Genomic DNA, 23,126 nt, shown 5'->3' on the forward strand with positions numbered 1-23,126 from the left:
CCATTCCCAAAATAACTAGCAGAACAGGAGCTTAAAATTAACTAATCAACCACCGCTGTGTTCATAAGAGCGCTTATTAAAAATCGCAAAATAAATACCAAGACTGAATATTATGGATCGGATTGTCTCTGCCATTGCCATGGCATGAGGTTGCCATGGCAACGGGTGTGCCTAAATGACAGAGAGACACGGAGAATAAAAAGGTGCAAGTTGTTTAGAGTTGATCACCTGTTCAGATTGTTTTACCTTTGTTTACCTTTGCCTTGATGCATCACAGCCACTGTAGTTTCTGAGGTTCAATAAACGACAAACTTGGACTAATTACCTCGTTCTGTGTGAGTATACATCATTTACAACAAACATCAAACACGGTAAATATGTTTCATTAAGTATTTAACAAACAAATGGCTTCTACCGTGATAATTATGTGAAATTTATTTGTCTAATATAAAAAAATAGTTTGATGCTGTCGGGCTCAGAGTTTGAGTCTTTTCCTTCATCAAACAATTTTTTTCCCTCTTATTTAGTGGAAATGTTGATGTTGATGAGACTTAATGATAACCTTTTTCAACCTTTAGAGCTCCACTGTTGAAAATGAGAAGCTAACATTCACAAATGACAGTGGCATAAAATCCAGTGCAACATCTGGTTTGAGGTGATTCTTCTGGAACCTGTTGGAGGAAAAATATCCCAACTTCAGAAGATGAGCTTTAACTTAACAGAGCTCTGTGGTTCCTCCTATCAATCAGTATGAGAGTCGGTGTGAGGAGGCGCCATGTTAGGAAGATGAAATGGAAGCTGAAGGATCTTCAGAACAAACAGGTCATGATTCTGAATTACTGATTATTCCTCTTTCAGGACACAGGATCAATATAACCAGTTGAAAAGCTAAAATTAATGGTTATATGCCAGACATGGGAAAGTGGGATGCACTCCATGCCATGATGTTCAGAATTTAGGTCTCGTGGCATCTCAAGGTGTCAACATTGCAGCCAGTGGGCTGAGGGAAATACAGCCTTATTTTGTAGCAATTCAAGAGCTACTCAGCTTTTATCGCTTTGCAAAAACGTTAATCAGCACAGAAGCTCCAAAGCTATATTTATTTATTTATTTATTTATTTATTTATTTATTTATTTATTTATTTATTTATTTATTTATTTTTGTCATCGTACCCCCAAGATTTTAAAACTACTTTCACCCCTGCCTGTATGTAAATGAGAACAGTCAGAGGCAGGTCATTATCAGGTTATTGTTAGGGTCTGTGTTTTTTCCGTTCGTCTTGTGTGGTTTTGTGTTGTCTTTAAGTTCATTTTATGTTGGGTGACGCCTGCTGCTTCCAGTAGCATCCACAAGATGCCGCCAGTGACACCACTCCTGTGGAGTGCCGCGTTACTACCTTCCTCACCTGCGGCTGATCAAGAGGATGATTACTGGGCTTCTTAAGCAGCAGTCAGATGTCTCCTCCCCGCCTGAGTGTTAACTACCACTGGTAACACAGCGTTCGGAGCTAGGCCCTCTTGTTGATCACCTCGTTGTTGACTCTTCGTTGTCCTCCCTTTCAGATCGTCCTTGTGCCCCCTGCGTGTGCCGTCTGCCCCAGGAGCTCCGTGATTCTGGTTCCCCGTCGTCTGTCTGGATCTCTCTGTGCTGCTGTCGGACGCCGCAGTACCTACCTGCCGTTATTCGGATCCATCTGGGGCTGTTGTCCTCCGGACCAGTTGTGCAGCCGCTCCGTCTCAACTGAACCAACCATCAGAACCAAGGAGACAACCCGTTGGCTGATCCAGTTCGTGTTTTCCACCTCTCCTTCCCGATCACTTATTAAACACCTTAACTGATTCTCTGTTCCACTGAGTCGTGTTCTGCATGTGGGTTAAATCCCTTAAAACCACCATGACAGTTATTGCTTTTACTGAGGGCAATCTGTGTCATGTGACTAAGCTTTAATAGTAACATGACATGTGATATAGATATATAATGTAGATATGAGGATATAGATATTCACATTTACCTCACAATATTTTAAGACTGTGTATGAATGTTGGTCCCTGTAATAATTTGGTCTTTTTCGTGTCAATTTCTGTAAACCTGAAAATTCATCAGATATAAACGTTCTCTCTCTGTAAGGGAGCGAGTTCATCATCAGCTCATATAAAGCTGGTAAAAGTTTATTTTATTTGAGATGTTTCACTTTAACAAGTTGTACACAACAAGATTAAAAAGGAACAGGAGCAACATTCAACTCAACTCGTCATTGATGACGTCATCCTCAGGTAGCATATTCAAAGCCCGAATCACACGTCACATATTGACGTCAATGAAGGACTGAACCAGAGTCCTTGAATGTAGGTATTCTACCATCATTTGGTCACTAAATTTCTTTTCGTCTTGCAGAACGAACCAGTTAGACAGGTTCTCAGGAGTTTCTCCTTCCTGTCTTGAAGGTTCAGTGTTCCCACACAAGACGACAAAGAACTGGCGCTCTGCAGGATGGGGGGCGGAGGAGTTGCCCCTCCTGCAGTCGCGCCAGGCCCGGCGACATGGGCTGCCTTTGGCGCCCTGCGGGATGGGGGGCGGAGGAGTTGCCCCTCCTGCGGTCGCCCCGGGCCCGGCGGCATGGGCTGGCATTGGGGGGGCATTGCCCCCCCTCAGAGTCAGCCTTGCCCGCCCTGGATGGGAACCTTTTTTTTTTTAAACCTCAGAGTGGCCAAAACTTTCTTTTCTTTTTTTCCTATCTCCATTGGTCAGTCATACAAATCAACCAATCATGACAGGCCAACTGAAAATAAAGTGGGGCGGGTCTTTAGGTCACTTACTCATGGAGCTATAGCGGAAGTTCAGGCTGGAAGACTCCGCCCCCTCCGTTCGCCCATCGACGTGATGCTCATCTCCGACCTCAGCTCTGGACCTCACCCGTCTCGTTCAATCAGCAATCAGGCTCTGCATAAAAGGATCCACACCCAAGCCGTCAGCCAGTTCCCAGCTGCGTTCCTCCCCTTCTCCACCCACATACTTCGGCTCTCTAGGATAGCACCCTTTCCTGACCACCACCACCAGTGTCCAGCCCCGGGGGAGAGCATCCCTAATCGGTTCTCGGGATGTTCATCGAGTTCACATCAAATCTCAGATTAAATCAGCTACCGGGGCCCGAGCGCCAAAGAACTGTTATTCATTCATGTCATTACATTTTTTAATTGTTCTCTTTTCCCCGTCTGAGTCTTTAGATTGAATTATATTTATGTTTATCTTTACGAATAGACCTGCTTTTGTTCGTGCAGCATGGCTATTCGGACTTATTGAAAAACTAATAATCGGAGGACAAAAGGTAACAAATATATTTTTAAAACAAATAAAAGACTTTGTCTTAAAAAGATTAAAAAAAACTTACACCTTCCCGCATGACGGTAGGAAACTGGCTCTCTACGGGGTGGGGGAGGAGGAGTCGCCCCTGCTGCTGTGGCGCTGCACGTCCTGGAGGGCAGACCTGCATGCAGGGGTGAAAGTAATGGGGTACGGTAGGGTACTGCGCACCCCTATAAGATTTAGCGGGGGTACTAGTACCTGCAAAAGATGGGAGCGGCTGTCTGCTGTAAAAAAAAATCAATGGGTTCACTGTGCAGCCGTGAGTGCACCCACTAATCAGCCGTGACTGATTAGTTTTTCATGAACAATCTAAAACACGACTTAATCAGTGAATAAATAAAATTTTTTCCCCCATTTCATGTTGTTTCTGAACTGTTCGTGTTTTACTAGAGCAGCGGTGCAATAAGTCGATCGTGGGAGGTTTTGAGTCGATCTCGGCATTAGGTGACAAACTGAACGCCAGGAGGCTGAGAACCGCACGACCTCTTCTGATTGGCTCATCAAAACGTTCTTAACTTTATTAAAGAACAACAACAAAAATCAATAAAACGTGTTCAAATTAATGACCCAACAACAATAATAATCTCTGTAATTATTGTTTCAACAAGGTGTTGCGCAATTCTGTGCGTTTCGGTTCCATTACCAAAATAACTAGCAGAACAGGAGTTTAATATTAACTAACCAACCATCGCTGTGTTCATAAGGGTGCTTATTAATAATCCCAAAATTAATACCAAGACTGCCGTTGCCATGGCATGAGGTTGCCATGGCAACGGGTGTGCTTAAATGACAGAGACGGAGAATAAAACGGTGCAAGTGGTTTAGAGTTGATCACCTGTTCAGGTTGTTTTACCTTTGTTTACCTTTGCCTTGATGCATCACAGCCACTGTAGTTTCTGAGCGTTCAATAAACGACAAACTTGGACTTATTACCTCGTTCTGTGTGAGTATACATCATTTACAACAAACATCAAACACGGTAAATATGTTTCATTATGTATTTAACCAACAAATGGCTTCTACCGTGATAATTATGTGAAATTAAATTAATTGTCTAATATAAAAAAATAGTTTGATGCTGTCGGGCTCAGAGTTTGAGTCTTTTCCTTTATCAAACAATTTTTTTCCCTTTTATTTAGTGGAAATGTTGATGTTGATGAGACTTAATGATAACCTTTTTCAACCTTTAGAGCTCCACTGTTGAAAATGAGAGGCTAACATTCACAAATGACAGTGAGATAAAATCCAGTGCAACATCTGGTTTGAGGTGATACTTCTTGAACCTGTTTGAGGAAAAATATCCCAACTTCAGAAGATGAGCTTTAACTTAACAGAGCTCTGTGGTTCCTCCTATCAGTATGAGTCGGTGTGAGGAGGCGCCATGTTAGGGAGAGGAAATGGAAGCTGAAGGATCTTCAGAACAAACAGCTTCTGAAGATCAAGGGTAAGGTAGGTTCCATTGTTTACCTTTGCCTTGGTGCATCACAGCCACTGTAGTTTCTGAATTACAGCGGTGTAATTCAGAATCAGTTTATGATTCTGAATTACTGATTATTCCTCTTTCTGGAACACAGGATCAATATATCCAGTTTAAAAGCTAAAATTAATGATTATATGCCGGACATGGGAAAGTGGGATGCACTCCATGCCATAATGTTCAAAATTTAGGTCTCGTGGCATCTCAAGGTGTCAACACTGCAGCCAGTGGGCTGAGGGAAATACAGCCTTATTTTGTAGCAATTCAAGAGCTACTCAGCTTTTATCGCTTTGCAAAAACGTTAATAAGCACAGAAGCTCCAAAGCTATATATGATTATTTATTTTATTCATTTTTTTTGTTATCGTACCCCCAAGATTTTAAAACTACTTTCACCCCTGCCTGTATGTAAATGAGAACAATCAGAGGCAGGTCATTAGCAGGTTATTGCTTTTACTGAGGGCAATCTGTGTCATGTGACTAAGCTTTAATAGTAACATGACATGTGATATAGATATATAATGTAGATATGAGGATATAGATATTCACATTTACCTCACAGTATTTTTAGACTGTGTATGAATGTTGGTCCCTGTAATAATTTGGTCTTTTTCGTGTCAATTTCTGTAAACCTGAAAATTCATCAGATATAAACGTTCTCTCTCTGTAAGGGAGCGAGTTCATCATCAGCTAAAAAAAGCTGGTAAAAGTTCATTTTATTTGAGATGTTTCACTTTGACAAGTTGTACACAACAAGATTAAAAAGGAACAGGAGCAACATTCAACTCAGCTCGTCATTGATGACGTGATCCTCAGGAAGCATATTCAAAGCCCGAATCACACGTCACATATTGACGTCAATGAAGGACTGAACCAGAGTCCTTGAATGTAGGTATTCTACCATCATTTGGTCACTAAACTTCTTTTCGTCTTGCAGAACGAACCAGTTAGACAGGTTCTCAGGAGTTTCTCCTTCCTGTCTTTCAGTGTTCCCAAGCAAGACGACAAAGAACTGGCGCTCTGCAGGATGGGGGGCGGAGGAGTTGCCCCTCCTGCAGTCGCGCCACGCCCGGCGACATGGGCTGCCATTGGCGCCCTGCGGGATGGGGGGCGGAGGAGTTGCCCCTCCTGCAGTCGCGCCGGGCCGGCGACATGGGCTGCCATTGGCGCCCTGCGCTGCGGGATGGGGGGCGGAGGAGTTGCCCCTCCTGCGGTCGCCCCGGGCCCGGCGGCATGGGCTGGCATTGGAGGGGCCTTGCCCCCCCACAGAGTCAGCCATGCCCGCCCTGGATGGGAACCTTTTTTTTTTTTTTAAACCTCAGAGTGGCAAAAACTTTCTTTTCTTTTTTCCTATCTCCATTGGTAAGTCATACAAATCAACCAATCATGACAAGCCAACTGCACGAACAGACCTGCTTTTGTTCGTGCAGCATGGCTATTCAGACTTATTTAAAAACTAATATTCGGAGGACAAAAGGTAACGAATATGCTTTTTTTATATAGGCTTTGTCTTTAAAAACACCCCAGACTGAATGTTATGTTTTTAACGTAATCTCTGGTCGGCTTGTGGAGCGCAGGAGGTTGCCATGGCAACGGGTGTGCTTAAATGACAGAGAGACACGGAGAATAAAAAGGTGCGAGTGGTTTAGAGTTGATCACCTGTTCAGGTTGTTTTACCTTTGTTTACCTTTGCCTTGGTGCATCACAGCCACTGTAGTTTCTGAGCCTTCAATAAATGACAAACTTGGATTAATTACCTCGTTCTGTGTGAGTATACATCATTTACAACAAACATCAAACACGGTAAATATGTTTCATTAAGTATTTAACAAACAAATGGCTTCTACCGTGATAATTATGTGAAATTAATTTAATTGTCTAATATAAAAAAATAGTTTGACATCTGTGCTGTCGGGCTCAGAGTTTGAGAGGATTTTCCTTCATCAAACAATTTTTTTCCTCTTTTTTAGTGGAAATATTGATGTTGATGAGACTTAATGATAACCTTTTTCAACCTTTATAGCTCCACTGTTGAAAATGAGAAGCTAACATTCACAAATTAGAGTGACATAAAATCCAGTCCAACATTTGGTTTGAGGTGATTCTTCTGGAACCTGCCACTGTGCAGCCCATCAACATCAATATTTCCACTAAATAAGAAGCAAAAAGAAATTTTTATAGATGAAAAGCCTCTCAGACTCTGAGCTCAAAGCAAGATGCCAGAGAGTAATGAAACTATTATTTTTGAATTAGACAATTTAATTTCACATAATTATCGCGGTAGAAACCATTTGCTTGTTAAATACTTAATGAAACATATTTACCGTGTTTGATGTTTGTTGTGAACAGTGGCGCAAAAAGTGGGTATGCAGGGTATGCAACGCATAGGGGCGCAGCACTAGAGGGGGCGCCAAAACCCCGTCTCGAAAAAAGTTTTTTTCTTGTTGGCATTTTCTATATTTAACAGAATGAAATGATCATTAACAGGGAAACCGCACTGATTAGGCGCCCCTCAGCTCCTTCACGTCACTCTCCCTTCCCATACAGGTGGCTGTGCACTTGCCCCTAAGAGAACGCAGGCGCGCCTTTTGAATTTTTTTATTTTAGATTTCCACTCGTAGTGCACTTGACAAAATGGAGCGGCAGAAAAAAAAGCTGTCCGGGGCGCAAAACAGAAAACGGAAAAGTGAGAAGGATAAAGATGTTGGTGGGATGAAAAAAAGCCTTTCAATGTGGTTGAAAGATAGTAGGTAAGTACCGTCAGTGTATTAGCAGGACAGGAGGGTGGTAAATAATCAGGTTAGCTAAAGCTAGCCTAATACGGAATCGTCCCATATTTGGCTGTTAAAAGTTGCATCCCCTATTAAACCATTAAGGGACGCGATTTGTTTCGTATTTCTATGAATATCTGATACATAAACCTGTCACAGACACATAACCGCACACTAGTGTAAGAATGACCTAAATAAAACTCAGGAAATATTAACACGGGAAAGCTAAAGCTGTTGTGGCAGTGCCCAGCTATGGTCCAACACTTAGCTCTCCAGGGCGTAATTTTTTCACTCATGCATTATGGATTCTTTAATTAAAGATGAGTTGTTCAAGTTCATGTGTGTATCAGACAAATTCCTTAGAGTCACTTTAGCCCTTAGACTCAAAAAGGTTGGTTACCTATTTTACCAACCTTTTTGGCAGGGGGACACTTAAGTTTAAATGTCTTATTCAATACTACTACAGTGGTGATGTGATGTATCTGATAAGTCAGATTAGATGCAATGTCCAATCAGTAACTGTTATCCAACAAGGAGATGATTTAAATTAAAGTTTCATTTATATTGTGGTTTGACTGCTGTATTTTTTAAGCCTATTTAACACAAGATTTATGTCATTCAGCTGTGATGGTGGAGAGAAAGAAGAGAAGATGATGAAAGAGGAAGAATCAGGACAGACAGGGGAAGGCAACAGGTTGGTCTAATGCAGGTGGAAGTGAGGGAGCAACTAGTCCATCTCAAGGACTAATTTTTAAACATTATTTTTAAAAACGGTATTAAGATCTGTAATTTTTACAACTAATATGTAATGCTTTTTTGACCACATGACTTAGTGACACCCGGTGGGAAGCAAAGCTAGACTCTGTCAAAGCTATACGTTTCCAGATGGGGGGAATTTTAGATGCACTACAAAAGCTTGAAGAAGTGGCAGGAGACAGCAAAATTGTCTCAGAGGCAAAGTCACTATCTAATGAGATTGTTAGTATGGAGTTCGTTGTGTGCCTCATAGTTTGGTATGACTTATTATGTGAGATCAGTTTTGCAAGCAAGGCACTACAAGCAGCAGATGTGTCAATGGACACAGCCATTAGGCTAATCGAGTCTCTAAAAGAGTTTTTGCTCAAATATAGAGAAGAGGGCTTTCAGAAGTCACTCAACATTGCAGGCAAGATAGCCATTGAAATGGATGCTTCTCCTGGGTTCAAAGAGAAACGACTTAGGAAGCAAAAGAAGTTCCCAGATGACAATTCATGCCCTGGTCATCATGAAAAGGAACCCACAAGGCACTTCAGGTGCATGGTTTTCAATGTTATTGTTGACACACTCCTGCAAGAGCTGTCTGAATGGTTTTTGAATTTTCAACTTGTGTCTGAGAAATTTAAAGTCATCACTAAAATGGAGCACATGACAAAAGCTGAGCTCGAGGAATCAGTGACCACATATGCCCTGACTACCTGTGATGTTTCCAGAGATATCATTCAAGAAATATACCCAGCAAGTCGTCTACTGAAGGGTTACAAGGCTCTAGAAAAGTTACATTTCCTCATTCAAGAAAACCTTGATTTGGTATTCCCAAATTTGACAGTAGCCCTTAGAATATTTTTAACCATGCCTCTCACAGTTGCATCTGCAGAGAGATCATTTAGCAAGCTGAAGCTCATCAAAACATACCTCCGTTCAAATATGAGCAATGATCGCTTGTCCCAGTTAGCAGTGATCTCTATCGAAAACGATGTGGCACAGTCTATTTCATTTGATGCTATAATTGACAAATGGGCAAGTGCAAAGTCACGGAATGTAACAATTTAAATTCCATAAATGTTAAAACTCTGACAAGGAGTGCAAGCTGTTAAGATTTCATATTTCCAAAACACGAAATGTTGAGCACTGAGCGCCCTTGCTGTTAAATTGCGTTAAATATTTGTACTCTAATAAACTTCTTATTTGCTTATGATTGAAAATTTCACCTGATATAATATGTGACAATGTATGTTCCAAGTGCGTGACTAAGGGAGGAAACCTGAGAAACTGGGAGGGGGGGGCGCCGATGATGTTTTCGCATCCACCTCACAAATATGTAGTTGCGCCCCTGCCTGCAGCTATGCAGCGCCGCTATTCCCCTGCTTGAATCTCTGAGCTGCCTCTCAGACTGCCAGGATCTCATCGTTCTCTCAGTCTCTGATACTCTTTGTCTGTTGCTAATAAGAATGATCGATCAGCCATTGTTATCATGGAAATCCTCACTGCGCCGCGGATTCCGGCTGGGGTTTTTTCCTGCTCAAAACAGAGCGCCGCAGCGTGCCCGCTTCGGATGTTATCAACCCATGTTCATTCTTCAGGTAATTCTTTATATACAGAACAGAAACCGCCAAGCTAAAAACTAATTATGAAGTGAATGCTACCAGTCGAAATTTGCAATAATTTTGCGATCTCACTGCTTTTGCAGCTGCTCCGTTCGCGCCGCTGCTCCTTTCCGCTTCTCTTTCCCGGTTACTTGCGCAACTTTACTTCGTTTCTCAGCAACAAAATACAGCCCATCATTATTTATTGAAGATTTCACATTTCCAAAAAACACAAGAATCTAATGTTTCGTTTCGTTTTGTACGCTTGGAAGCTCTTTCCCTCTCACATAACCGAAAAATCCGGGGAATGGCGGCGCTTTTGACATTTCTCTGACAATCGGAAAAATATGGTTTACTAATTTTAGCATAACTACGGTTATGCTTGGCCTATTAACACAATTTAAAAACTGGTGTGTAGTTTATAATGTGCACTTTAAGCTCAAGTTGTGAGAGTGAGACTGAGGGAGGCGGAGTTTTGCTGCTACGCCGTAACAAACTAGACAAAAAGAGCTATAAGGCTATGGACCCCTATGGTTTAACGGATCGGTATTCGCGGATGAAAAATCGATACTTTCCGAGGGCGGAAAATGTCGATATATATCGCCGAATCGATTTATTTATACAGCCCTAATTTATAGTGTAACTTTTGACAATATACACTAGTTTTTGGGTAAATTAACACTGAAGTGTATTTGATTTAAACTACTGTGAGTGTTGAATCAACTCAGAAATAACACATTCAAAAGTGTAACTTCTACACCATCCAGTGTGGACCTATATAGACACCTTAAAAGTGTAAATTTTAACTCTGTAGGAGTTGATGGAACACTTCCAAATTTGCTGTGTACGTGCAGTATTTGAATGTAGGCCCTTTTACTTTTTCATCTTGTTGTGTAAAGCTCGTCAGAGTGAAACATCTCAAATAAAATAAGCCTTTACCAGTTTACAGCTAATCCAGCAGGCTCAAATGAACTATGTCAGATTTAATTTCAACACTTTTAAAGTATATGGGTCCACACCAGAAAGTGTTAATTTAACTCTTTTTGGAGAGTGGGTACCTTAGCTCTTATTAAGGGTTAAATACCAAATCTGTCTGGAGTTAGTAATTTAACACTGAGTAACTCGGTATACTATACTAACTCGGTATTAGATCTTAAATATCAATTCTCCCATAGTATTTTTTAACTTCATAAGAGTTTTGTGTAATTAATACTAAACAGGTGTACATTTTATTATTTTGAACTTTTAAAAAGTCTTTGGAAAATAATCAACTAATAAAGAGGCAATGATTTTATGAGATGCATTTATTTAAAAACATGCACCATAATTAGAAAACATTTTTCAACATGCACAGTGGCGCAGTTGGTAGAGCTGTTGCCTTGCAGCAAAAAGGTTCTGGGTTCAATTCCCGGCCCCGGTCTTTCTGCATGGAGTTTGCATGTTCTCCCTGTGCATGCGTGGGTTTTCTCCAGGTACTCCGGTTTCCTCCCACAGTCCAAAAACATGACTGTCAGGTTAATTCAAATGCTTGGAAGCTAAGCTGGTGAGGCAGCAGTGAGCAGAGCTTCACCTGGGATTGCGCAGCCTCTCGCAAACTGCACCAGTTGCCATTCTATGAGAACATGCTCCTCCTGTCTGTACATCGCCAATAAAATGGTTAAAAACCTTTAATGTATGAACTGATTTTCTATAATTCAGCTTATGTATTTAATGTACTGTGTTTTTATTGTCACTAACTGTGTGTAACGTGTTTTGTGTGCTGAGGAGCGATCAGAAACGGCAGAGAACAGATTCGAGGTGAGGCAGGCAGTTCTCATGCCTCATCGCTGGGGGCGCTTATGAACTCAGACATTGTGACTCAACAATTGCAGAGTAAGAGACGGTAACAGCGAGCTAGCCATATAGTAGCTACGCTGATACAGAGAGCGAGAAAGACATGGTTTTGAGTTGTACTTTAACTGTTTCTCCCTTTGCTGTTAAGCACAGCACGAAATTAATATCTACATGTCTAAGTTTGATTGAGATAAAGGAATTATTCTGCAGCGGCGGCGCAACTAAACATCACATGTTAAAGAATAGTCTTTTTGCCCTTCAGCATTGTACGCATGCGCGAAATTTCCTTATGTAAACAATAACATGCAGGGGGTCTAGATTTGCAAATCCGATTATAATGGGGTATATGCCACGGACTTCCGTTTTAGCACTTCCGCATTTTTTTGCCACATAGAATGGTTCCGGTGCACAGGCAACAGTATGTTAACAGTGGCTCCTCAGTCACTGCAGGACTATTAATGATGCTTATATAATTATTCAGACGTCCTGAAACGCTCCAACAACAACAAAGGATTTAAGCTGGATGTGTCAAACTTCACAATAACTTTGAAGGTAAGTTAATAAATCGTTTGTATTCACCATAATGCCTCATATGTCTGACGTAGCTAACAGGGACAAGCTTAGAAAGGTGCTATGTAAACATTAGGTGTTTTGATTATCTGTGCAGTGTGCAATCTACATAGATAGATATAGATATATATCTATATAAACATATAGATCTATCTATATTGTGCCCAAGCTATCAGTCGAAGCTGAAGTTAGCTTCCGAATGTAGCATCTAATTCGGAAAATAGCTAAAGGGCACTTAATTTTTCACTATCTTGAGCTTTTTTAATGTGCTGTACTTTAAAAACTACAACACCTAGACATTTCAAACCAAACTACATTATTCTGTACTAACAGCAGAATAAATAAGACATTTGTGAAACCTTCTAATTGATTTGTGAAATTTGTAAAATGTCAATAATAGATTTCAGAACACATTAGATCTGAATTATTAATTTGGCATTGTTATTTTAGCTTTCTGTTTTCTTTCTTTTTTTAATCTTTATTATAGTTGGAGTTGGACAGGAGTTCTGCTTGATGGCTTCCTGGAGGGAGAGATTGACTGAGCTAATGTTGCCAACAACTTTTCTCCTATTAACTTTTCTGCTTTTCTTTATATAGAAAGTATTTCTATCAGTTGCTCTGTTTCCATTTTGCTCTATTTTTTTATTTTTACCTTAATGATTACCTGGTCAGTTGAGGTGGAAATGTACATCCTCTTGATTACTGACAAATGTCAGAACTACATGGACTGAGCTGGTTACATCAGATCAATCTGAATCTTTATTTCTCATTAAAACGACTCCTTGAAATTTTAAGACATTGTTATAAAATTGCATCTTTATTCTGCTGTAACGATGACTGCATTCTTGTAATTAAAAATTCTTGTATCCTGACTGTAATTGCTCCTTTACACAACTCACAGAACAGATGATTGAAATAAAGGCACTTTTTGAAAGTATATTCTGTGATTTTATTATAGAAATTGAGGACGGGAGGAATCGATTAAAATCAAATCTGGTATGAAAAAAAATCTTGTAAGTCATATCATTCAGCCTTATTAAATTATACAACAAACTAATTACTTAATATTAACATTTCTTTGCTGGTATTACCTAAATGTGCTGCATGTTAACATCTCACTTGAATTCCTGATCTACATGCAAATACTTGATATAACGTAAACACTGAGAAATGAGGAAACAAATGGTTTGTGAAATGTAGATGTAACACTTGTGATTACAGTACTAGACTCAGAACAGGACCAGTGCTAGGTTCGGCTACGGGAGTAGGGAGAAGTGCAAGTGTATCAATGCTTGGATCCAATGGAAAGGTAATCGGCACAACAATCATGGCTCAGAAACACATCACGAGGTGTTACGGTGCAAACCTGAAAATTAAAAACAAACAAAAAACTAATAAGCGTCCATATTTAGCTGCACAACGTGATCAAAACTAATAAATCCTCAGCTCTTTTTGAGAGGTTTGCTTGAAAATAAATTGACAATATCTCAGGAAATTAAATGTTTAAGTGAAATAGTTCTGGTATCGCAAAGAAACTGCAAAAAATGTTTCAGAGGTGTAACATCACTGAAGTTACTGAGTAAGAGTGAACTGAAATATTTACTACTTAGAAAATGCATGTTAAAATCTGAATACTCTTGAAAGTGTGCAGCTGAAATTAATTTTAACTACTAGCAGGCAAAGCACCGTGTTCGCCTAATATCTGTACCAACAGTAATATAAAAAATGATACAAAGAGGCATTAGTTTATAAAAGTCGAGGCAAACCTAAATTTACCATTTTAAAAACAAAAAGCAGCGGGAGGATGTAACTTCATAACCTAATTTTCTAAGCAGAATCTCAGAGGGGAAAAAAAGAGAAATTACGTTGTGTAAAGCAAGAACAGATTATAGCAGCCACCTAGAAAAATTCACTCTAACGTGGATTGTAATTATGAAACAGCAAAGGTAGATGTCATATTTTCGGGATTCGGGAAATACGTGATTTGTACCGTTTGTTCTGTGGGTTTTTTATGTGGATCGGTGCCACTTAACCGGCTGTAAAGCGAAGGTTTTGGACCTTGAATGGTAGGAGGGACCATAGACATAATATAAGAGTAGACCCCGCATTGGCTGCTCCGGCGCAGGAAATACGGCGGCCATCTTGGAGCGGTATACCCTCCTACTTTGCTCAATCAAAACAGCAGAAGATGCCTCAGCACTGAGGGATATTGTTGACCAGATCGATGGACTATTGATGTGAGAGCTCCACAAACAACATTTCACAAGTAAGATGGACATATTATTGTGTATATTCTGTGATTGGTGTAATACGGGGTTCAGCCCCGCTATAAAGGATAATTTATCCTATAAATTATCCTATAAAGGATAAAAAAAATTCATTTAAAAAAATCACAATTTTTTAATGAATTTTTTTTATAATTCATAAAAAAATGAATTATTCTCTAACATTGACTTAGATTATCTGACACAAGAGCCTACATTAGAAATGAAACAATGTAACACTTATATTGCGTGTTATAACATTCACCAGCAAAGTTTACACAGGTGGTAAAGACTATTATTTTTATGTAATTCTCTCACTCTGTCAAAAGTAAGATACATCCCAAATCTTCCGTTTTTATTTTGAAGGTTTTATAAAGACACGATATGAGGAAAAAGTGGGAGATATCTTTGAAGAGAGACAGATTCACTGCAGCACGGACGAATCTCGGATCGGATTTTGGACTCAATCTCAGGTGCGGAATCACTGAAACTAGAACTCGTCGGCTGGAAAACATAGATATATATCTATATATGTATGGATGTATATACATACATCCATACATACATATAAACATGTATCTAATATATATTATTCAGTATTAATCATTATTTATTTGTCATTATTAATCGTTATTTATTTGTGTTTGTATAGTTATATAAATATGTATTGATCCTACTAAATAAATTATTAAATAAATTATGAACGGCTGTGTGCTTTGTATTATGCTCATCATACATCATTATCAGAATATTCCATTCCTATTCTATTGTTATTGCAACTAAGCATATTTAAATATGCTGAACTAAACATACTTAAAAAATACAATTGTTTATAAATGTAGCTTTGATAGATGTTTGAAAATGGTTTCCAGTAACAAAAAAGCGTGTTATGATCGATTAAATGCGTTGATATGTCATTGTGCCTGCTAAACACATAACGCTGAGAGGAGTGGAGTACCGCTCCAAGATGGCCGCCCTAAATCTCGTCAGCGACAATAGGCGAGAGCGGTCCATGAGGCATCTACTCTTACATTATGTCTATGGAAGGGACGACCGCTCCAAGATGGCCGCCGTATTTCCTGCGCCGGAGCAGCCAATGCGGGTTCTACTCTTATATTATGTCTTTAAATCGGTGCCTCACCAGCTATGAACCTCACCGCACGTCACATCAACACACACGGTTTTTTTAATTAAATTTTTTTAACTACTTTCAACCTTGTTACTATATCTAGAACACCAGGGCGTTCAAGAGTTAGGCCACGTTGTGTCTAGAAGAAATCCCAACCAACTCTTCGTCATGCTATGAATAAGTGTGAGAAGAATTGACGTTACGTCACTCTTTACCCACAATGCAAAGGGCTTGTAAGATTATTTACATCGTTCTATTTTATTTTACTTTGAATTCCTTTTTGCGACTTTCAACGTGGCGATCTAAACTGAGAAACTGTGTGTGTATATATTTTTGCAGTGTTTACATTTACTCAAGTTGTTTTTGAAAAACCGTCAATGAAAAGGCGGTGTCAAAGAATGTCCTCTGGTTTCGGAGCTGTACTCGACATGCACTCTTGTTTCTCTTCAAATCGTAAAAATCTTTCGCCTTTTACTAAAGATTTCCGTGGAGAGGAACAATAAGAGTTTATCCTAATTTTTAGACGCCCCGCGAAAGTGGGGCTCACCTTTCTTGTAAAAATTAAAAAGAAAATTACTAAGTTCTTTACTGATTTGCTGAGTTAGTTATACAATAACGAGGAGCTATCTTCCGTTCCAATGAACTTTAGCTGAAGAAACAAACCGTATATGTTGTAATGACTGCAAGTGACCGCTAGATGTCAGAGGTTTTCTGGTTCTTTGTGGTCAATGTGTGACAATTTGCTGAGAAATCTCAGTTTTAATATGCCGTAGTTAGGCAGCAACAGACATGAAAATGTTACATTTAGAGCATTATCTCTCCTCTTTCATCACAATCCAAGTCAACGGGCGGCAACAACACTACAGCTCTGAAATGCTAAAATATTGAAGACACCTTACGAAATTAAAATCAAAAATTAAATTAAAAGGAAAATTTAAAAAAAAGTATTTAAAGTCAACAGCCAAGAAGTGCATTTGCTTTCCAACTGCTGTACAATTAATCAGAAAAACAGGACACAAAACTTAGCAAAACTTCTTCTTCTGTATTTTATTTAAAACACAAAGCTTTTTAACTTCAGCTAAGCGAAAAGGTAGAGTCATTTTTCTGTCAGAACCAGCATCAACTTTTCAATAACTACCATAGCTCAGCTGTTGGATCTGCTTGATTTAACTGTCTTGTTTTCAGGTGTTTTTATGTTTGTAGTCTGCAAAGTGCATTCTTAGATATTCAGTAATGAGTGATTAAATCCAACAAATTTGAGCACCACTTTTTACTTTTTCAACCTTCTACTGGTTGTCCACTCACACCTTCACCTCCTATATTATTTACTGAAAACTACAATGGTGCTCTGCTTTTTTTCTACGGTACAACTGGTGCACCAGAGCCTTGAAATGAAATATTTAAACAGAGACTTGGTGATCCTCAAATATTGCTCTTTGCCATCGCCTTAAATTCATCACTGTCCCACTTAGACTCAAAAGTGCAAAAAGTGAAAACTCTCTTTATTTCCCACTCTGGCACTTCATAGAGACACCTGAAGGAAAGAGAAAGTCACAAATAAATAATAATAATAAAAAAAGCTTCATACATTTATTCAAAATAAAGTTAATGTTTTCCTAAAATAATTCAAGGTGAGATTATGTTAACTTAAACAAAAAATGAATTTCTTTGAAGTCTTATTAAACACCTTTATCAGTCAGTTAGAGAGGATACAACTATAAGTTGCCTGCACAACCCTGTGAATAACATGAATTATGTCTACATGTTTTCAATGCAATGATTTAGATTTAGCTGAGAGTTGGTGCCTATTAAATGTATTTAACAGGGAAAAAAAACTAAAGTATAATTATTTATTCTCATAGACAATCATTAACAGGCTGTCTGCATTTGCTTCTTCATCTCTAGAAAGCTAGTTCCATTTTTCTACTTGTTATTAAAACCTGAGCTCACAAAATATGCAGTGCTTGCTTCAAAGCCTCTGTGTGCTATTCTGAACACAACAGTCTAAAATGCTGACGAAGAAAATAACGAAAGGTTTTTCAAATAACCAACATGTCAACGACAGAAATAGATCACAGCAAACACAATAAAAGAAAACTTGAATTTTTTTTGCAGATCTTTTTTTTTTTTTTTCTTGCGTATTGTTGCACTTTATGTGAAGGTGATCTCCTGAAGAAGATCTGCAGGGAAGTAGCCCAGCTTGCGTCCTGTGCTGACCTTCAGGTAGCCAGCTTTCTCATCTCCTTTCTTCACTACAATCTAAAAGACAATTATCTTCCTTTTATCATTTTGTTTCTTTCTTTTTATTTTAAAGAGGCGTCTCGTTGTTCACGTACGCGCCCGCTAAATTCTGGAAACTTACCTGATCTTTCTTGAGTGTAATTTGTCCCATTTCTCTGTTGCCCACAAAGGAGCGGGTCACCTTGTAAACCCGTTCAGACGCACGCACTTTAATGAGGTAGTTGGCGGGGAAGTAGCCGGTCTTCTCCCCCATCTTTCCCTGATTACATAAGGAAGAGCTTCAGAGTTCATCTTGACGACAGCGGAGTGTTATAAATCTAAACATAGGAATGAAACCCACCCTCCACCACTCTTCATTGGAATCATCCAGAACTATGATCCGATCACCAGGGCTGACCGAGTCAAAATGGAGTTTAGAGCAATTAGGGTTGATTTGTCAAATTCCGTCAACGGAAAATGTGTCATTACTTATAAAGTGGATACACCGAGACTCATTTAGATCTCTCAAACATACTGGAAGTCAAGGTCGTCTTTCTCGATGGCTTTGAAGCGGTAGAGAGCCAGGTAGTAGTGGGACCCGGTGAAGGTGCCTTTAGCCTGTTGACAAAAAGCACAGACGATGCAGCAGGAGAGAAACGATGAAATTATTTACCTTATTTAGTCGCAGGTTGAAGAACATGAAGCTCGCTCTCACCTTGTCATCTGCTTTGTCTCCACCTTTTTCTTTTTTATCTTCAGGCTTCCCTGCATGAACACATGAAACAGTAACTCAGAAACAGGCCTTGATTTTTCGTCTTTGACATCTACCCTGCACTTTGCCAAAGTAATCTATTTTTTTAATTGTTTGAACAAGTTCTTGTTTATGTCCTTTAAATGATCTACGGTATTCTCTATCTCAGGTAACATCATAATTTAAGTTTTACCTTCTCCTCCCTCTTCGTTTTCTTTGGGTTGTTGGTTTTCTTCCTCCTCCTCTTCCATCATCATCATCATCTAGATGACACGGAATGTGAAAAATGTTAAACAAAAACGATCATTTATTGATGTTTCAAATTTATGTTTAAAGTCGTTAACATCTTTAACAGTGCACTGATTGTGGAGGGTTCTGTAAATTATGCAGAAACTTTTTTAAAAATTAAAAAAATATCTCTGCCTCCTGTTCGTTTTTTTCTTCTTCTGTGCTTTTCATTTTTTTGATTGAAATATGACCAAATTACTCACATTCTTCTTGTCATTTTCATTCTTTTTGCGTTCCTTGTTGGCCATGATGACACCAACCCTCAAGGTATCAAAGACGGGGTCGTTCCGGTTCGGGTTGTCTGGTATCAGCACATTATTTTAAACCCAAGTTATGATCATTTACGGTAGTCATTTCACCAATCAATTTGCAGTGTGAGAGTTGCTTTTCCGAGTCTAGAAAATATATAATCTCAGTAAAGAACAAGTGCAACTAAAGCTTTGAAGGACTCACTTGGGTCTGGTTGGTCACTGCTGTACAGTGGGGAGCTATAGGCCCGCCTGAAGCCTGGTGGCTGCAGAAAAACACAACGCTTGAAATTTTTTGCATAACTCTGTCTTTACTGGTGCAAAGAAATTAAATATTTGAATGACTTGCTCTGTAAAAGGCATGCTGGATAGCGAAGAAAAACCCACAATTTTTCCAAAGCACCTCTGGAACTCGACGTAGTGCTGACACGAATGATGGATGTTGGTCTTGCAGTTCTTACACCTCAGACAGAATTTGTTGTTCACTAGGTGGTGTGCAAAAGGAATATCAGTGAGGAGAACCTGACAGCATGTGGTTGAAGCAGCGGTTCAGGTGCAGAATGTATTATGAGTTCGTCTCCTGCATAATACATACAAACGATCATGCGAGCACAGACGTCACAGAACTTGGGCTTCTTGCAGTAATGGTCCTTAAACTTGTGGGGTTTGTCATTGATCCGAATAACAGGATCTGGAGGAGGCTCTGGTTCCTTCTCCTCTACCTCCACCTCCTCCTCATAGATGAAATAGACCTGGAGAAACAAATAAAATCCTGAGGTAAGTTTTTATGTCCCTTGTTTCGGGCTGGGTTTGGATGTGCAGTGACATTTGGAAAGACGGCTTTATTTTTAAAACTCCCCATTTCTGGTTTGGTTATTATAATTTTTTTTTTCATCAAAGAGACAGAAAAGACACGGTGAGTTCACAATCTTAATGTTAAAAATGCCATTGAACTGTAGTCCTGCCTCGAGGTTGACGCTATTTTAAACACCCTGGGAACGCCCCTGCTAACATTGGCTGGTTAGCATGGTGCTACGACTCACAGTGTCTCCATCTTCCCTCACTACGTTGTCAGGAGCTGGAGGATTGTCATGAATATCCACAGAGTTTTTGTCATCCTCTCTAACACACAGACACACACACACACACACAGACACACACACACACACACACACACAAAGGAAAATAAAGGAAAAAACAAGAAAAGAAGTTCAGATAGTTCTTATTGGGAAAAGAAAAGTTTGTTCAGCTTGTCAGACAACAAATGCACATGTCAAACCACCCAAAGTAGGACATTAACGTAAAATATGACTTAGATAAGTGCTATTTTATCTTACATGCAGGCAAAGAGTTACCATTGTTAGCTTGGCTTAATTTTAATGGCTATTTACTCCATTTCTGAACCAATTTTGATATTTTTACTTGTAAAAAAAAACAAAAGAAAATTACTGAAAAAAAGTGTCATCTTCCATCTCTTTTGACAGTTGTGCACTACTTTCTGATGGTCACTCCCAATAAAATACATTGAAGTTTGTGGTTCTGAGGAGGTATGCATGCAAACCTAACCCACCGGTAACACTGTTGAAAGTTTGTCCAGTGCTACATTCAAGAAATCAATGGATGTTACTTTGTACAAAACAAAATGTTACACAATATGTCTCTTCATCTAAACATAGGTTTGCTTTATCTGTTATTGTGTAGAAGAAGACTAGGAGAACCGAACTGAGTGTTTAGCTGTTGATAAATATGGATATCAAACGGCGTGCAGGAGGAGAAGCATGCAGGAACTGTACTCACTGGTCCATGTGCAAGGCTAAACTTGTCAACACACCAAAGTCTAAAAGAAATCAGAATGATTTTATTGTTGCACTACCTCTCCGTCCCGTTCAGGATGCATTTTGATTAATTAAACAACTACAGGTTTGATCACAGCCTCTATGAATGATTATATTTGTTGCATGAGCCATAGACATATATATAGTCAATGCATGGAAGAACCAACTGCCGATTGACTGCCCATATGCATAAAAGCAATAGAAAATATGACCAGGACACAAATGACAGATGTTATTATTACTATTTTCATGTTGTTCCTTTACACCCCCAATTCTAATGCTGCCCAGGGAATCTGCCTTCATACTTCATATAAAAAACACAACTTAAATGTGTTGAATGTTAATTAAAGAGGATGATGTAGTGGAAACTCAAACGCAGATACAAACACCACACTACAGTGTTTATGGCAATCACTTGAAGCACACAAAGTGTTTGGGGGGCACTGGTCTGCTTAAACTGAACTATTCTTGGTTGGTGAAATTTGATCTCATCTCAGCTAAATTTGGAAGTTGCTGCCAGTCAAAAAAGAAGAAGAAAAATTACATTTTAAATCCAGCACTGGAGAAATACTGCTTCTATGATCGATAGGTGTCAACTGGACTTTCTCATAGAAACCAAGGTAGACAAACCGAAAGATCAGAGCCTCTTTTGGTCTGTAGAGAGATGTTTTAATAAAAGAATACGACATTTAAGCTGAAACACCTACCTTTAGTTCAAATGTGTACAGATCACACTGAAGTCTTCACCAGCTGGTAATGACTGTCGTATTATTAGTTCTGTGTGGTTGAGTCTAAGAAGGAAACTGACCAAAATGTTTCCTCACTTCCCAGAGCCTCAGGATTCAGTCTCTGTCTATAGTCCCTCTGATGTTTTCTTCATGTTATTTCTTCTCTGATTCCCTCTGTGACTCAAACTCTCGTAGATTTGGGAAGGTCTTTGTGATGTGTATCCATGATTTTCTGGGCGTAATTGTATGCACGGCAGGCTGAGCCCTGCTATGTGAGGTTGATGGGTCGGAACAGCTGAGGACCTCAGATTGAGCACCAGTGACGATGGAAATCAGATACATTCCCTCCGAGTGGCGACATTAAATGCACACACACACACACACACACACACACACACACGCACACACACACACACACACACACACACACACACACACACACACACAGGTCTTTTATCTTGTATCATTTGTTCACAGGCCACAGAAATACACACAGAGGCAAGTTCAGGTATTTACATAATTATGTTTACAAGCCACGCAGATTTGAATGTTCGGTAAGAAATTAAGATAGAACAATTTTTTTTGTGAAACAGCTCTATCGGTTCACCACAACAAAGTAACACGCAATCTTTTCTAATCTATCTCCATCTCTGGATTTCATATTTATTAATTTCATTTTTTTTATTATTATGTCATACACTTATTTGTCTATTTAATGATGTTTTTACCCAGTTGTTTATGGTGCTCACCCAATTCTAAATGCAAAAATAAATCTTTATTGATTGAGATTTTCTTTGATTTCAGCATTTCAACAATTAAACCATTAGTCAATGCAAATAGGTTGGGAGTCTCACAGTGATTTAAAGACCATTTTCTGTTCTTGAATTTTACCAAACCTGTCTCAGTGAGTTTAGCAATTCCCACAAAGTTAGTAATTTTATTGTGCTAATTGACAGCAATGAAATCCAAAACCTATTTCTAAAAGCCTAACTGCAGAGTAGATCTGAGACTTAGCCTCAAAGACAGAACAGTTTCAGTTTCTTTCATATGTAGCAATATTCCATGTCTTGCACCTGATCAAATAAATTTGAACTAATAAAATAGTGTTTTTCATCCATCTTTACACTTCTGTGTAATGCAGAAAAAAAATGACCTTGTTAGATATTCAATTCCTGATGAGATAACATTTTAACTCGGCCAGTTTACCAGTTTTACCCACTGTTTAATCACTTTTAAGAGGGTACATATAATTGATTTTGGCATAGCTTAGTGCTTATGTTAAAAGGTTCTGGTCTGATATGTGTCAA

The 23,126-nt window shown here is 39.1% G+C and overlaps 1 protein-coding gene, 1 long non-coding RNA gene and 1 other non-coding gene across 4 annotated transcripts; 2 read left to right on the forward strand and 1 right to left on the reverse strand.

Moving 5' to 3' along the window:
* The first annotated feature begins 246 nt into the window (after window positions 1-246).
* On the forward strand, window positions 247-1,840 carry LOC145552204 (uncharacterized). The gene is made up of 3 exons (XR_014088161.1): window positions 247-335; window positions 579-1,490; window positions 1,564-1,840. It is a non-coding gene; the product is annotated as an uncharacterized LOC145552204 (long non-coding RNA).
* Window positions 1,841-16,180: 14,340 nt separating this feature from the next.
* LOC145552381 (U5 spliceosomal RNA) lies at window positions 16,181-16,293 on the forward strand. The gene has a single exon (XR_014088416.1). It is a non-coding gene; the product is annotated as a U5 spliceosomal RNA (small nuclear RNA).
* A 478-nt stretch (window positions 16,294-16,771) lies between these two features.
* Window positions 16,772-22,129, reverse strand: stac3 (SH3 and cysteine rich domain 3). Of its 2 annotated transcripts, XM_008413461.3 has the most exons (14): window positions 21,799-22,129; window positions 21,054-21,093; window positions 20,300-20,378; window positions 19,852-20,008; window positions 19,644-19,741; window positions 19,462-19,522; window positions 19,212-19,309; window positions 18,914-18,983; window positions 18,685-18,734; window positions 18,505-18,587; window positions 18,331-18,382; window positions 18,112-18,249; window positions 17,900-18,008; window positions 16,772-17,283 (listed from the first exon to the last, which is right to left on the reverse strand). In XM_008413461.3, the coding sequence occupies exons 2-13, from the start codon at window positions 21,059-21,061 to the stop codon at window positions 17,901-17,903; spliced, it is 1,002 nt and encodes a 333-aa protein (XP_008411683.1). In that variant the 5' UTR covers window positions 21,062-21,093; window positions 21,799-22,129; the 3' UTR covers window positions 16,772-17,283; window position 17,900. The 2 variants fall into 2 exon arrangements, with proteins under 2 accessions (XP_008411683.1, XP_008411682.1); XM_008413460.3 differs by having other exon boundaries at window positions 16,772-18,008.
* Window positions 22,130-23,126: the final 997 nt, after the last annotated feature.

The sequence above is a fragment of the Poecilia reticulata genome, chromosome 7, assembly GCF_904066995.2.
Source record: "Poecilia reticulata chromosome 7, P_reticulata-male-v2, whole genome shotgun sequence".
Classification (NCBI taxonomy): Eukaryota; Metazoa; Chordata; class Actinopteri; order Cyprinodontiformes; family Poeciliidae; genus Poecilia; species Poecilia reticulata.